This window comes from Phalacrocorax carbo, chromosome 2 (genome assembly GCF_963921805.1).
Source record: "Phalacrocorax carbo chromosome 2, bPhaCar2.1, whole genome shotgun sequence".
Taxonomy (NCBI): domain Eukaryota; kingdom Metazoa; phylum Chordata; class Aves; order Suliformes; family Phalacrocoracidae; genus Phalacrocorax; species Phalacrocorax carbo.
The window spans coordinates 52,893,898-52,909,722 of record NC_087514.1 but is presented as its reverse complement, the minus strand read 5'-3'; the positions used below and the strand labels follow the sequence as shown (position 1 = coordinate 52,909,722).

Below are 15,825 nucleotides of genomic sequence, written 5' to 3'. Positions count from 1 at the left end.
CAAGAAGGACGTTGAGTTGCTGGATCATGCCCAGAGAAGGACAAGGAAGCTGGTGAAGGGTCTAGAGAGCAAATCTTATGAGGAGAGGTTGAGGGAACTGGGGTTGTTTAGCCTGGAAAAGAGCAGGCTCTTTTCACACTCTACATCTGCCTGAAAAGAGGTTGTAGTGTGGTGGGTGTTGGTCTCTTCTCCCAAGTCACTAGTGATAGGATGAGGGGAAATGGCCTCAAGTTGCATCAGGGGAGGTTTAGATTGGGTATTTGGAAAAATTTCTTTACTGAAGTAGAGATCAGTTGTTGGAACAGGCTGCCCAGAGAGGTGGTGGAGTCACCATCCCTGGAGGTGTTCAAACAATGTGTAGACGTGGCACTTCAGGGCATGGTTTAGGAGACATGGGGGTGTTGGGCTGGCAGTTGGACTTGATGATCCTAGAGGTCTTCTGCAGCCTTAGTGATTCCATGATCCTATGTGTAATGGTTACTTGGGTAGACAAACACCATAAGTCCAAATGTCCCCCCTTCCTCCTTCTTCCCCCAGCTTTATGTGCTTTGGGCTCCATCTCTTAGGGTGGTTACTCAGGGCAGGAGAGGTGGGGTGTTGGGTGGAGTTACTGGGCACCAGAGCCAGCTCAGGTCAGGTCACGGCTGCACTCGCACTGCTTCTTGTAAGGCTTGTCGTCCAGTGGTTCGGGTGGTTCCTGCTATAGCAACTCCCATAACGTGCAACTCAAATCACAGGTTACAACAGCTTAAAGGTATTTCCATTACACAGAGTCTCAGTAATAAAAATACTGCATTTCCATTTCTTGCTTCTTTAAAGGGGAAGATGTGTTATCCTCATCCAGTGTATTGACAGGTGCATTTGTTGATGTACTTTTTTATTTTTTGGGGGGAACATTATGCGCTTGGGAACCTTTCTGTGTTCTGTGTACCTTCAGGCTTTAAACATTGTAATGAGCATGTATTCACAGCACAGGTAGGATCAAATCACATTAACTCCTGTCTTGCAGAAAATTGCCATGCATATTTTGCTCAAAATAATGCTAGTTTTAAGTGCTTTAGGACGGATTTTCTAGTGTCCTGAGATGTGGCAGTGCTTTACATGTTTAAAGAAAAGTTCTTTTTCATTATAAAGGTGGGCATTCCACTTTCCTGCAGTGCAAACCTTGGCTGTCCAAACGAGCAGCCAGAAAACATACTTGAACAAAACTCAGGTGCGTGCGACCTTCCCAGCGCCGCGTGAGGCCCAGAGGTGGCCGCAGCTGCCCTCCATGGCAGAGTCTCCTGGAGCTGCCTTGGGGGTCCAGGGTATGGCAGAGCCTGGGCGCTCCTGACCTGACAGCCACAGCTACGCTTGATCCTATCTCACAGCAGCTACAAACTGGAAAATGCAGTTGTCAGTGAGGTGTGACTTCTAGTAATGGATGACACAGGGTAAAGGAAAACATACCAGTCCAGATGTTTAAAGCAATGTATGCATTATCCCCCATTTCAGTGTTACCTGTTCCATTTCAGCGGTTTTGAAACCTTTTGTGCCCTGGGTCACTATGAATGCATATCTGGGGCAAGGAAAAAGAGCAAAACTCTTATTTGCGTTTTTTATGTTTGTACCTAGTACATAAAAATTGCCTACAGAGTTCACTGGCTGAGAGGGAAGCTCAGCACCTGCTGCCCCTCCTCTCACTGCACAATTCCTGACCTGCTTCTGGCTACAGCCTCCACGGCTGTTGCTGAATACCACTTGCAGGAGAGCCTTGATCCTCTTATTACCCCAGCTGTTTTGCTACAGTTAGCTACTATTATCGTTTCCTCTTCCTGTTTCCTTCAGCTTGAAGAATAGGGAGGCTTGAAGAGGGAATGAAAAAGAGCAGATTCTGGCATTCTACTAACGTTAATGAACTTTCAGCCTAACACAGTAACAGAATATGGGAGACAAGGGGGGGCAAATCGACAAAAAATGATCACGTAAGAATCTCTGCTTCCTGGTTTCTCAAACCACAGCTTCACCGACGTGAACAAAGGCGGGGTGACTTATGCCAGCTCTTCATAGCTTACACATTCGCATCTCTCTCTTGCTGACTCTCCAGCACCGCATTAGATGAGCATAGGCAAAATGTTCCTCTAAGAGGAGTCGTTAGTAACAAGGGTGAAAGCTAAGCAAGATAAGAAGGCAGGAGCCAGAAAAAGTGAAGCTATTGTGAATATAGCAGCACACTGATGACTTTTTTTCTGGACAGTAAAGCTGATGTTAGCTGAAAGTTTAGTAACAATTATTTTTTTTCCCCCTGAAATGCCTGTTTACACAGTTGAGATCTGCTTTTCCCAGCAGCGGAAACCTTTGGCTGAGTTTGTTATGCAAAGCACAGCTGCTCCCGCAGAGAGGCACCTTGCTTACAGCAACAAGCGCCAACAGCAGTATACCGGAACGCGCAAACTGTAATTTGCATGTCTAGACTTTATTATTACAGCATTTTAGTTGCAACTTATCCCAGACATACAAGTCAATGTAATTTTGCACTTCATTATGTCTGCTGCTTCTTTCCCAAGCAAAATCAGCATTTAAAAAGAATCGCAGGATTTCAGCATCGCTAGAAAGCTATGGAAATGATAGTGAGTGCCGATCTGTAGAGCAAACCCATTTTTTCCACAATCCTTCCCTCTTCCCACTAGTCATTATCTATTCACAACCGGTTTTATGCTATTTTTCACATTCATAAAATATGGAACTACAAGATGTGACTCTCTTGATTAAGAAATTATTCAAGCAAGAGTTTTTGAGCCTGTAGAGGTAGCCAGTTACACATAAAGGAAAGCACAAAAGCAATCCAAAACCTAATCGGGGTCTGGAGAATGACGTGACCATACCCTTTTCTATTGCTCAGAATTTCCTATAACAATGTATGCATTTAAGTAAGATATGTTTAATCAATCACCTTACTATATTATTTGCCCGCCGGGTATGCAACAGGAGATTAAAGCAGGTCATAATTATCCCTTGTATTGCTTTGCAAGCTGATGGTCAAAGTAACTGGTGATCTGGAAGGTAGTCTTCAGCATGCTCCATCCAGTGCTGACATTTCGAATACAGCAAGCTCAACACAGAGGAACTTTCTGAAATTACCACATCACCTACTCCTACCCATCTCACTTGCCAGCTCTGTGACCTTCAAAGGGCATACAGTCGGTCGCATCTCATTTGTCCGTACGTACGCCATTGTTTGACAGGCCCCAGCAGGTTACCCAGGGAGGTGTACAGGCAGCTGGCTTCACGGGATGCGCAGGCTGTTCCAAAAAAACCCCACCAACAAAAACCACCCCTGTGTTTTGTGTCTTTTGAACAGGGTTCCCGCCCTTCCTCCACATAAGTGGGATTTCTGAAGCTGCAAACCTGCATCGTGAGGGATGGAGCAATCACAAGGCAAGCTCAGGGTGGTGGTTGAATAATAAATACAAATTAGGCTACTATAGCAGACCATGAGAAAAGGGGAATGAAAAAAATACTTAATACGGTATTTACTTATTCATGTAGAACAGTAAGAAAAGTGTTTCAGAGTGCCCTAGGCGTTACATTGCAAACGCACCTGGTACCAGAAGCTGTTGCAATGTCTGAATGCTTAAAAAGATGTAAAAGCTGCAGTCAGGAGAAAACACCATGCCAGTCGTTTTCAAAAGGGTCTTTCCATAAATTACTTTATTTCTCATTAAATGAGCACAGAGTCATTACCATATTCATAACAGATATGTTTATTATTACATATCCATCAGTGCGGCTTTCAATACCACTTGAAACATGCAAACCGTCCTAAGGACGAATCAGTTTTCCAGTGCTTCTTACTTAATACACAACTGCAAAGCCGTTATAAATTACTGAGGAGGTATTTGGTTAAGAAATAAAATAAAATAAATCCATACTGCCCATACCATGAATGTATTCCTGCTACAAAGCAAGAGTCTGACAGCATTTACGGAAATTCCTGAATTGCCCAGAGCTTTTGTGTTATATGCTTTTTTTTGGCTTTTTTTTTTTTTAATTGCATTGCCTACACATCTCTCAGCTTAGGAAACAGAATCAGTCTGTCTTTGTAAGAGGAATTCTCATTCAAAGATTGTACTTAATTTCAAAAAGGCATCTAGCATCTACAATACTTCAACCAATTAAAATTCAGTAAAAACCACTGATATGCAACAGTTTTTTAGAGGTTTCCTTTGTTTAGTTTTAGATTTCTACATTTATTGACATGGCAATAACACAATTAACTCAAATTAAGGCACTAAAAAGACAATGTAAAACCCAGTAAAAGTGTTCGAAAATAATTTACATTTCAAACAGTGCATATATTTCTTAAATGTTTGTTAACTTAATGTTTGTTATCACTTAAAATTGTAAGGCAATACATTATACAGTTACAGAAATGATGTACCCCAAAATATGCTTCCAAACTTGGTGGTTCTTTTTGCTGTTAGTTTCTAATGCCTCTAATAATAAAATAATTCAGTATGGCTTGGCAAAAATGCATAGATTAAAGGCAATTACTTGTTTTCCCCTCTTTACAAACCTGCTGAATCAGTATTTTGTAAAGCATAATGCAAAACACTTAACACTTTGATCCATTCCATAGTGGGTGGTTAGCATTAAGGCTGTTAAGAACTCTGCAGTGAAGGCACTGAAGTTCAAGTGATAAGGCTTCATTTTTAAGCTAGTTCTGCAGTCTTCAAGAGCACAACTTTGAGTCTTGAAAGCAATTGCAGTCCTTCTCACTGGGAAACCTTCCTCCCCTACTCCGTTTCATTCGCTCATCTTGATATAAATATCCCCTTCACAGGGTCAACAGTCCTTTTCTGTCACTGATACCAAGAACGTTGGCTGCATTTCATCATGATTGACAGGCTTTTTTTTAATCCAAAAAGGCAGCACCTTTTTTTATACCCCTAGCTAAGCTTTATTTGCTTTAACTTGCATTACATAGTAATAATTAATCTAATCTACCTTTAGGCAAACCCGCAATTAAACACCCTCAGCGTGCTTTTGTGCCAAAGCAAGGAGGAGACAGTAATAGCAATCTTAACCCTGAAGCCTGTGATAGTTACGTTGAAAGGAACAACAGTCCGTCTGCACTGCTCTGTGTGGTTAAAAAAAATCCGTTTCTCAGACCGCATCCCATGAGATTCCATTAAGCACTATACGTGTGGTTAGCTGGAACAAAGAAGAAAACAGACAATTAATAACAAATATAAAAATTAGTGTCAAAATACCAGTGCATGTTTGCCAAGAGCTTCAGTGAAGAAGATACATTAACAAAATATTTTTTCAACTGAGACAGTGTAATACTAAAATCATACCTACACAATCTTCCACAAACTGTTCTTAATTTCAAGCAAGGTTAAATGAACACAGAGATCAGACAGATGATGATATTACTGCAGCTTTACAAGCAAACAGTTACGAGTCAACAACAATCATGGGTGTATTCATGGCAAATGCAAGGCGACGGACCCTCCTCCACTTGCAGGACAAGAAAAGCCTCTCTACAGAGCTATGAGCACGCACATGCAGTTGCTGGAGCTCATCTGATGCACAGGAGTTTTGGTTGTTCTGGTTTGGTTTTATTTTTTTTTTTTAAACATGCATTAACTTGATCAAATGCCCAAGTCCAAATACATTAAAACACCACAACTGTCCTGATACAATGTGTATAAATTAACATACCACAAACTATGAAGTGTAGTTTCAGATCTAGAAGCAGTACTGCAGATCTAGCAAGTTCATCATCAAGTTCTGATTCATATTTACTAGTGATAGGTTATTGAAATGAGGACTGGAACTTAAGATGAAGCTCCTTTTAATGGGTCTGATACACCTCTCTGTGAAGTCAGTGAAGTGCTGCCTACCAACTGCAAAAAAAGGTGGATAGGACCCCAGATAAAATGTACTAAAATGTCTTAAAGCATGCGTTAAAGTCTGTGTCCATTCGACAAAACAGTTAATGCCTGCTTACATGGTAGGACTCCGTCACTGAGAACAAGTTCTGCTATACTGTCTGACAAGAGAACAATTTTCAGATACTCAGTAAAAGCTAAACACGTATATCGCATAAAAATCATCACTGCTGCTCTTGCTCCCATGTCTAGGTAAAGAGGTCAGGAAGAAAACTGCTGGGTGCAGTGCCCTGAGCTCAGAGCAGCTGATCCAGCAACTTGCTGCCTCCTGCACAGCAAAGGGCCTGCTGTTCCTCCACCTTGTCTCCGTCCTGACCCCAGGGGAGCACCCTCCTACTTACCTCTCCTCAGCTTTGGCAGTCACCGCACTTCTCAGCGGGTTGATTCCACTCACTAGCTCAGCAAAATAAGTACGTTTTTTTGGCAGTCAGCAAACTGAATTTTAGACCATTCCATCAAGGTCCACAATGGATCATTTCAAGCACTCACCCAGGATCCAATGACAAGAAGAGCAGGGAAGGAAGACAGGGAAAATCCTCCCCCATAAGTAGCAACAGGCTGTCAGATTAGCTCAGCTACTGTGCAATCACCAGTAAACTCTTCGGTGCATAAGATCCATTGTCAATTTATTTAATAATCAAAATTTAAACATCTGGTACATCAGAAGTGAGTTTCCCTAAAATAGATCCAATGCCTCTTCTTTCGAAACAGGCAGAACGGAACATGTATGGGCAGGTTGCCCATACTACATCACAGCAGTTATTGCCTAGTTCATAGACACAACTAACATCAAATTTGTCTGAGAAAGTCACAAAGATGTCCACAGTAGAACAGCTTGAAAGAGAAGTTCCTATCTGACCTTTTTCTAAGGCTTATTCACTCAGTGTAACTCTGAAGCATCTCTCTGTTTGCTCGTGTTGCTCTGCAGGTGTCACGCAAGCCCCGTTACATTCCAGTCAACCCAGTGGCAGCTGTCGGCTGGGGATGGAGCACGCCACAAAGCCCCTCAAGCATTGGTGAGGTGCAGGGGCTGCCCGCCTGCCTCCTGCACACACCTCCATGCCACACGACTGGCCGGCAGCATGCACATACCCAGGCACCCTTGCTGGTCAAGTACTGTGCCTCTAAATTGCTCACACTCAATATGCTTTCTCTTCCATACTCAGTGCCTACAATATGCAGCATTAAAACAGAGTTTACTGTAAATTAATTATACTTTCTCAGAAGCTATGTCAGTATTAAACATCACTAAGAAGCAAGATTTCTAAGGTCAGATACCAATTATGTCAAACTCACTGACAGATTTGGGCTTAGTCTATGAGAGTAATATAAATGTTGACTGACATCACAGTCTGTTAGAAAAATTCGAGAAGAGATAAGATACAAGGCATTAACTTCTGAATTGCCAGAAACCTTTAGAGCTTTATTTCTTCCCAAGAACCTGGAAGATCCCGTTGGGTGACAGAGAAAGGTGTGAACAGAGGCTGTACACTAGGGCAGGTGGAGAAGATGCGAGGCCGCAGTATTCTGAGCAGGTGATCCACCTGACACTTCACTAGTGCAAGATGACCATCTTCACCCTTCCTCCTTCCATTCTTGAGACAGATCTGGTGATTTCTGGACTCTTCCATGAACCATTGCAACTTCCTAATCCAACAGAAAGCCACATGCTTTGCTTTTGTGGGGTTAGGATTGGGGTTTTTTTGTTGTTATGCTTTTTTGGCTTTTCTTTACTGAAGACATTCCTAGATTAATTCTCTGCTGGAAAACAGATCAGTTTACTGTGGTAATCTGTGAAGCATGAGCTGACACAAGATGAAGCGCAGGAATGTGCAGCTCTCCTCTTTTGGGTGCTGGTGAGATATTAGGCTCATTTTATCTCTAAGATCTTAAGGAAAGAGCTTTAAAGATGGTGTTTTTCATTTTTTTAAAAAAGTTCCCATTCACTTCTTGCATATTTCTATGATTCTCTATCACTCTCACATGACAAATGCCAATAGGATTAATAACAGAAATTGTCTGAATAACTGAGCTCCCCAAACAGACCCATTCCTCTAAGAGCTACTGTAAATTTTCAGATATGTAGATCTGTTTGTTCTGTAAGAGATTAGCTGCAAACGTTTTCTTGCTAAAGGAAACCCCGAACCAGCATGTCTATTAAGACATAGTGAAAAAGAATCAATGAATTGATTTAAGAAAATGGATTCGCTCCCGTAAAAGAGTATGGATGAAGGCTTCTGTGCTTTTCCAATTAGCTATGAAACGCTTGGAAAAGGTTAAGATCTTGAAATGAAAAACCTGAGAAATCACACAGTTATGCTGGAAAAAAAAAATGCATTGAAAAAAATGCGTTGAAAATCTGACAGCTATGAGACAGCTGAATACCAGAGCCGTTTTGCCTATATTAGGTTTTCAACGTCCCCCTGATTATTTTTTTTTTTTTAAATTCCATGTGTGCATGCGCACACGAATTCCCCCTTCACACCCAAGCATGAGGTATCGTACGGTAACTGCAGTATAGCTCATCTGAAAACTCCCCAAAATTGGAAACAAATATTGCAACAGAACTTCAGAAAAATCTGGTCATTACAGCTCCGAGGACCTCACAAGGACAAATGGAGAGGAAAACAGAATACAATTCCAACAGTCTTTTAGAAAAGAAAGTCTACAACTCCAAATGTGAAACAAAGAAGCGTGCACTGTCTTTAGAAAGTGAACTCTACATAGGTAGGGTTTGGCAGGGGGGAGGGAAGAATCTGTCTACTCAATAACAGAGGATGATTTATAAAATATACAATCATCATGACTGTGATCTTCCAGGTGTTCTTTTAGATTATTCCAATTAATACAGCTTAAAGATGCATGTAAATGGTGTATTAAAGCAATTCTTTCCCACCCCATTGGCTGGTTGGTTGGTTGGTTTGGGGGCAGTTGGTTGTTTTGGGGTTTTTTTTACTGTCCAAGAATGCTACCTCATCAAAAGATTCTGTTAATTTAACATCTGTTTCAGTAAGCAATATTGATTAGCATTATTTCAGTGTCACATTTTAAAAACTCTTTTAAAACCAAATTAATGAATTTTACATTATCAGTTCTGGGGTTTTTTTCCAGAATTTATGGTGGGATGACTATTCAGGGTCAAAATCATTCCACCTAATCCTTTTAAGTATCAACATGATAGGCTTTTTCTTTCAGTCTTAGGTGGTCCAATACTCACTGAAAAATCTTACTAATCAGTAACAGAGCTCTTTAACTGGTTCTAGGAAGTTCTATTATCTTTATCTGCCTGTTCAAAAGGTCTACCTTTAGTAAGCTTTGTTCAAATAAGCATATCCTATCATACATAAAAGCACTTAATATTTTTCTCAACCACAGGAGTACATCTTCAACAGTCCTACTGCAAATAAAGATTATGATAAACAACAGCTACTAATGACGCATATTTTAAAATCAGCAGGTGTAATTTATATCCAAAACTCTTAGAAGATCTGGCCAAAGCCTACAGAGGGGTCTAACATTTTTCAGTACATCTTGGAAAACTGACGACTGAAGGAAAAATAAGTTTATAAAGCTTTATAGTGTTTCCAAAAAGCTTTTGGAAGTTGGGAAAAATGGACATTTTCTAGACAAGACAAACAGTTTAACAAGATTCTGTTGTACAAGTACACACCATGTAAGTACATAACAAATATGACTGAAACTCCCTGAAATTAGGAATTACCGATTTGTCTTAATTTGGTACAATACTGAAGATGCCACTATTTAGTAAGCAAACTCTGATTTTACAGTCATTCTTCTTAACTCAGGTTTATCACTGTGTACTTTTCCACCACACTCACCCTTGTTTTCAACAGATTACAGTGAAGACTGTAAGGAAAAACTGCCCACTTCCCAGGAAATCTCCCTACAAATCTGAAGTGTTTCTGTTTCCCAACCTCAGCTTGCTTATGTGCCAGCATTGAAAAAATGTAAAATCGGACCATGATTCAGTTATATTCCTGCCCTTTGAACTGTAACTGGCAAACTGAGGCTTCATTCAGTGGTTGCAAATACGGCTTCTCCCCCAAATATTCTAACACAGCTACATGCTCTTAACTGCTGGTCACAGATTTCTTTTTACATCTTTCTCCTCATGCTGTTCCATTGATTATTATCTCTACCGCAATACTGCCTGCAACACCATTGGTTTTAATATTGACAGCTTTGTACTGAGGCCTAAAGTAATTTTCCTGTATGAGATTATCTCGAGGGCCTTCACTGAATATATTAGTATCTCAGAACTACGATCACTTATGTTTTGATGTTAATTATAGGTACATGAAAATCAGCGCCCTTTGCATCTTTCAGATTTTTTCCCTGCTCTCCTCTGAAAGAGGATATTTCACGATACACCCAATATCTTTTTACATGCAAAAGTTTGCTTTTATTGCACTTGATGCAAGGAATGTTTTCAGGACATTTATTTCAGTTGCATTACCAATCCAGGAAGACACTTTCCCTGCTGAGACACTAGTTTCCACTTCATACTGTTGACCCAGTCGGTTATTTTGGGGGAAAGGAATGTCCATACCACATGAGGACGCTAATGCAGGTTAAAAGTCAGCTTACAGTAACCTAGCATTTAAAAAGTGTGTTTTAATCTTGCCCCGGTTAATGCAGAGGATCACAAACAGCTTACAAAAACAACTGCTGGGACAGAAGAAGACAGGGAATAGGCAAGCAGGGAGAAAGAATGGAACTAATACTGAAGCTGCCTCACACCAAAAGAAATGGCACAACAACAGACTGAGAATCTGTAAGTTTCTTATTTCACCCTCATTTGCAGAAGACTTAGAGCTTCCACAAGCTCTGTGAGTCAATCCACGAATGACTATGTGGGTCATCCTCGCAGTTAAATGCCATTGCAGACATATCTACTGAGCCTTGCCTTTAAACAGCAAAACATGCACACAGCTCCCTCACACGCATTGGCAGGCCAGGCACTGCCACCTCTACAGTACCCTCCAAATCCAAAGATCTGACAAATTCACCACAAAGGCAGGAGAATTCTGTCTGTTCGTTCCTTCAGGATTTGGGCAAAGATTTACATCAGCAGTTCAACCGTCATAACTATGGAATTACTTCACAATTTCACATTAAATAAGATTTATAAACTGAGATTTTTTTTAATATTTAGTTAAAAAGATTCATAGCTTTTGTAATTTCTCACCTAGTTTTTCCAGAAGTATTTTTAACAACTTTTCGGAATGACTGATTTGCTGAGGACCTTGTAGACATAGTTCTAGGAGAAGCACGAACAAAAGTAGATGGTGGTGTCTTAGGGATCTTCTTTACTAAATGAGTCACCCACTTCTTCTGTTCATCTTGACAGGATGCCAATAACAACATATCTCTTGCTGAAGTTACATCGTAACTCACTATAAGTAAAAGGAGGAAGATAATCTAGTGAAAACTAGACCTTATCAAAATAAGAATTATGACATACCAGCTGTGCCACTGGAAAGAGCAATGGCTCCTACATACATACTTGCACTGGAATTGCTTATATATTTTTGGAAGACAACGAACAGCAGGGGAAATGATGAATATAGTTCTTTCAATACTTGTTGCTCTGCTTTAAGATTCTTGATTCTCATATAAGAAATGAGAAGACTTACACTAATTGCAGTCTTAATAAGCCGAAAAGTTGTGTGGGTGCCTTATGTCCAATTTCCATAGTACCTACCCCAAATACTCCACTGCACAGGAGCACAGAGAGGAAACCTTTACTCCAATCTGTGAAGTGGCTAAAGAACTACTCTTCAAGGTCTTAGTGCAGCTTGGTGACACAACCCCTGCATTGTCCCTAATGCGGGCCATGTGTAGGAGAGAGAATGCTCTGGGAACCCAGGAGCTGCCCTGGGCGCAAAGCTCTAGGGACCCTTGTGCTCTCAGGGCCCTCAGCAGAGCCTCATCAGTTACGCTCCCAAAGGCCTCCCAACAGAGGCTTGCTACAGCTGCCTGCTCATAAGCGGTGTTAACAGCCTGTTATTTTAATAGCACCTTTCACATCTAAAATCATAAAACTGAAAGTAGAAAACTTTTAAACTAAAGTGCTTTTACTTGCCTTTGATAGCTTAGCAGGTCTGGCTAAACACGCAGAGAATGCAGAACGCAAAAAGCCACAAGCATACCTTTGCATGGTGCGATTAATTCCTCCTTTTTATCCAAGTGGTCTCTGTGGCACTTCACATGGCATCTTCGGCATTCTAGGGCAGCAGGGGGTTTAAAGACATGCCAAAGAGGTTTGGCACAGGCCTCACAGTTGGCCGGAAAGTGGTATAACGTTGGAATAAATTCATGGCCTTTGTGACTTAGAAAATTCGTCTTGTCCGCTGGCTGTACTGGTTCAACCTCCAAATCCTTCCTGCATTCCCCCTCATTAGCATAGAGAATCTGAAAAAGAATACTGCTGTGTTATTGTTGAAGCACTACGTATTTTTATATACTTTTCAAAGAAGCTGCCCAACTTCTGCAGGAGTGTTAAATACAAACGCGAATACAGGTTTTTTTTACCTGGAATATTTTAGGAATTTCTTCAGTTTCAGCTCTATATACATCTCCTTGAGTTACAGGCCGGACATGGAACAGCTTACTAGATTGGAAGAAAGATGAATCAGAAAATGCTAAAAGGCTATGTATGTTTTTAAAACAGTTATCAAAGTGCTTTGAAGATCTTATAAATCACAAACTATATAGATCTTGCTTACCCAAGTAAGACCAAAACATTTCATGGCGTGGAAAGAGGGTTATCTTACAATGGGTTCAAGATCCATCATGGCAAATTTACCCATGGAAAAGGCTTTTGAATTCTTCCTCAGAACACTGGGAAGTCTAACTGATTATTGCTAGAAAAGCTTATTGATAACCCTGGATGGAAGTAACCATATGAAGTATGGTACTACTCACTAATTTTTTTACTAAATCATGTTATCAATTGATAAACAATCAATGCCAGAACATCACAAAAGGCAACCTGAGGCACCAGTTGTTGAAAAAGCTATTAAAACTGGAACAAACATCATCTTATACTGGGTCAAGATGGTAAGTCCATCTATCCCAACATCCTGTTTTCAACAGTTGCTGTAACAGATGTTTATGAAAAGAGAATAAGAAACAGCTCAAAGAGAAAATAACTCTTTTCCTGGTTACTAGCAACTGGCAGCTTAAGCGCTTCCTGAGTTTGAGATTCCTTCCAGACGACTGTATTTGTTAGTCACTGATAGACCTATTAATGAATTTTAAAACCTTTTTTCAGTTACTACTCTATAAGGTCCCATAATGTCGATCAGCTGTTTAAACATCACACTCAGTCATTTATCAGCAATGGGCTTCAGTGATATTTGACACAATTTTCCTCATGTATAACCAATGTAAATGGATCACAATTAATTTACTTTGTCACTCTAAACAGAAACCATCTGGAAAATTTAGAAATGCTTTGGGCTTGATCAACACTGATCCTTTCTCAGACAGCAAGAAAAAGGTATGCAGCAAGGGGATAAGACCTGAAATCAGCCAGCCAGTTCCCTATTTATCCCACAACTATTCATGCCCTGCTTTAGAAAGCAGCTGTTGAAGCCACTGGAAAAAACAGTCTTTACACTGAATCATAAAAAGAGATAGCATAATACATAGGTTCCACTGTCTCTTGACCCTTCTCTGTCATAATGATGACAATTCAGACCAGTGACTACAGACAACACCACACTATTGTGTATTTAACTACTTCTGTAACTTTTAGCAATAGTAGGAGAAAGAAAAAGTAGTAGTTTCTGTTAATAGCACCCTGAAATACAGATAAACAGACATTTTCAAACTAGTATGGGAAATTAAATATCATTCATGGAATTTTGATTCCAACCTTCTAGATTTGTTTCCAGTATTCTCATACACAATGCTCTTTTGCCAATTTGTATCCAAAACTAACAGTAATTTTACTTACTCTATATCTAGTACCATGGATGGATTTGACTGGTCCTTGTCCTTCTCATCGTTGTAGAACAGTATCTTTTTACTGCTCACCACAACGTACTGGGGAAAGAAAGGGTAAAACCAAGTTAAAAATGCACTTTAAAAAGCAACATTTATCCTACTGTACTCCCATATTCCCATAAAAAGCCTGAGTAAATTATGGTTTTTAAACTAATATCAGGAGATATTTAAATCATCAAGCAGACAGCTAACCTAGTGACAGCTGTACAATGCTACAGAATGGTAGGGGTTGGAAGGGACCTCTGGAGAGTATCCATCTCACTACAAGCTGCAGTGACTGTGTATTGTTACTGGAGCACCCTAAAATGCTTGTGATGAGTCTGGAAGCCTATCTGTACACAAACTCACAAATTACAGTAATTTTCATAGTAACACACCAGTAGCAACTGAATCACTAAGAAACTCTTGGAGTGCAGCATCTATCACTTTCTGATAAAGTTGTTTACAACTTCTCTAGCTCTAGAGATCTTCAGGACTCACTGGTACTTCACACCAAACAACTACTAGGCTGAAACAGATTCTCACAGCTCCAGCTATTTCCTACACTTTCAATTTAATGGACTGGTAAAATAAAGAGCCAAAATGAACCAGCAGAAACAGAGGTCCCGTAAACATTCCAAATCTAGGAATACACGGAGACAGTAAGGGAAAGGTCCGCAAAGGAGGAGAAAAGAAATGGATATTCTTTTGATACGTGTCACTTTAATGGTCAAACCATGCAGCTTTTTCCAGAGTGGTAAAGACAAAAACAGAATCATTTGGTAATGTGTTGATTAGTTCCTGCCCTGCCAAGTTTTTTTAAAAGTTCATGCTCAAAATCTGGATATCAATATATTATACCTATCTCCCATGCTGCTGAAAAAGTGGAATACTCCAGAATGCATCGGATTCTAGGGAATAGGCAAGAGCTACCGGGAAGGCACTGTGAGCTTTAGAGCAGGAGTGGACTGCAGGCCCCATTTCCAAGAGAATTACCAAATACTGAGTATGCCTGCAGTGTCTGCCCCTCCACCCAAAAAGCCAAAGGTTGTTGTCCTCAACCTAAAGTACAAAGACACCCTTCCATTGCTGCTCGCAATCACACAGAATTATAAACGTTTGTTGATATGACAGGAAAAACAAAGCAAGCTGCTCAGAAAAAGTTTTGTAACCCACAGGCCAGTTAAGATCAAACACCTCTATCCTAAGCCCTTCCCAATGAGTTCAAGCCTGTAGAATTCACTGCCTGTTGCTCTTCACTGAGAGCTGCCAGTCCAATGTCTTTGCTAAAACTGTCCATAAGCACAAGCTCAGTGACAGCTGTGGCAGTTCCCTCCCCTGCAGTTTCAAATGTTTTAGAAAAAACTTATAAAAAGGTTTGAGGTACTAAAGAGGTAGACTGACAGCTCTGTCTACACTGAGCTCTCGGTTCAGGTATAACATGACACAGAAGCAGGGGAAAGGAAAGAAAAGCAAGAGAGTGGATACATGAACAGTTCATCTTGAATTGCAGTTACTGGTATGTAATTGAATGGGTTTCTGCATGATGCAGATAGTGACAATTTAAATAAATGGTGTTTACTCCTACTACAAGAGGAGGTTGAACCTCCTCATTACACAGGATATTAAGTCTGACCTCAAAACCTGAACATGAGAGTTGCCTTAACAAGTTTATAGAATAATGTTTTAAAAATGTGTTGCACAAGCTGCATGTTACAGATGTGCATCTCAACTACTGAAATGCATCTAAAAAAGCCACAAAGGATGGTTCTTCCCTAGACTAAAAGGGCTTTCAGCCTCTCAGTCAGGATTCTTTAATAGAAAGCCTGATCAACTTGAATAGGTACTAAGTTGTAATGGTGTGAGCCTCTTGTGA

General features: G+C 40.4%; 1 protein-coding gene and 1 long non-coding RNA gene across 3 annotated transcripts in view; one reads left to right on the top strand and one right to left on the bottom strand.

The window, feature by feature from the left end:
- Positions 1–424: 424 nt before the first annotated feature.
- Positions 425–4,039, top strand: LOC135311938 (uncharacterized). The gene is made up of 2 exons (XR_010371495.1): positions 425–2,435; positions 3,341–4,039. It is a non-coding gene; the product is annotated as an uncharacterized LOC135311938 (long non-coding RNA).
- Positions 3,724–15,825, bottom strand: part of ROCK1 (Rho associated coiled-coil containing protein kinase 1) — an 89,337-nt gene continuing 77,235 nt past the window's right edge. For both annotated transcript variants that reach the window (XM_064442907.1, XM_064442908.1), the window contains 5 exons: positions 13,921–14,009; positions 12,492–12,570; positions 12,110–12,371; positions 11,146–11,353; positions 3,724–5,193 (listed from right to left, as the gene is read on the bottom strand). In XM_064442907.1, coding sequence (XP_064298977.1) covers positions 5,190–5,193; positions 11,146–11,353; positions 12,110–12,371; positions 12,492–12,570; positions 13,921–14,009 — 642 coding nt within the window. In that variant the 3' untranslated portion in view covers positions 3,724–5,189. The remainder of the gene's footprint in view (positions 5,194–11,145; positions 11,354–12,109; positions 12,372–12,491; positions 12,571–13,920; positions 14,010–15,825) is intronic.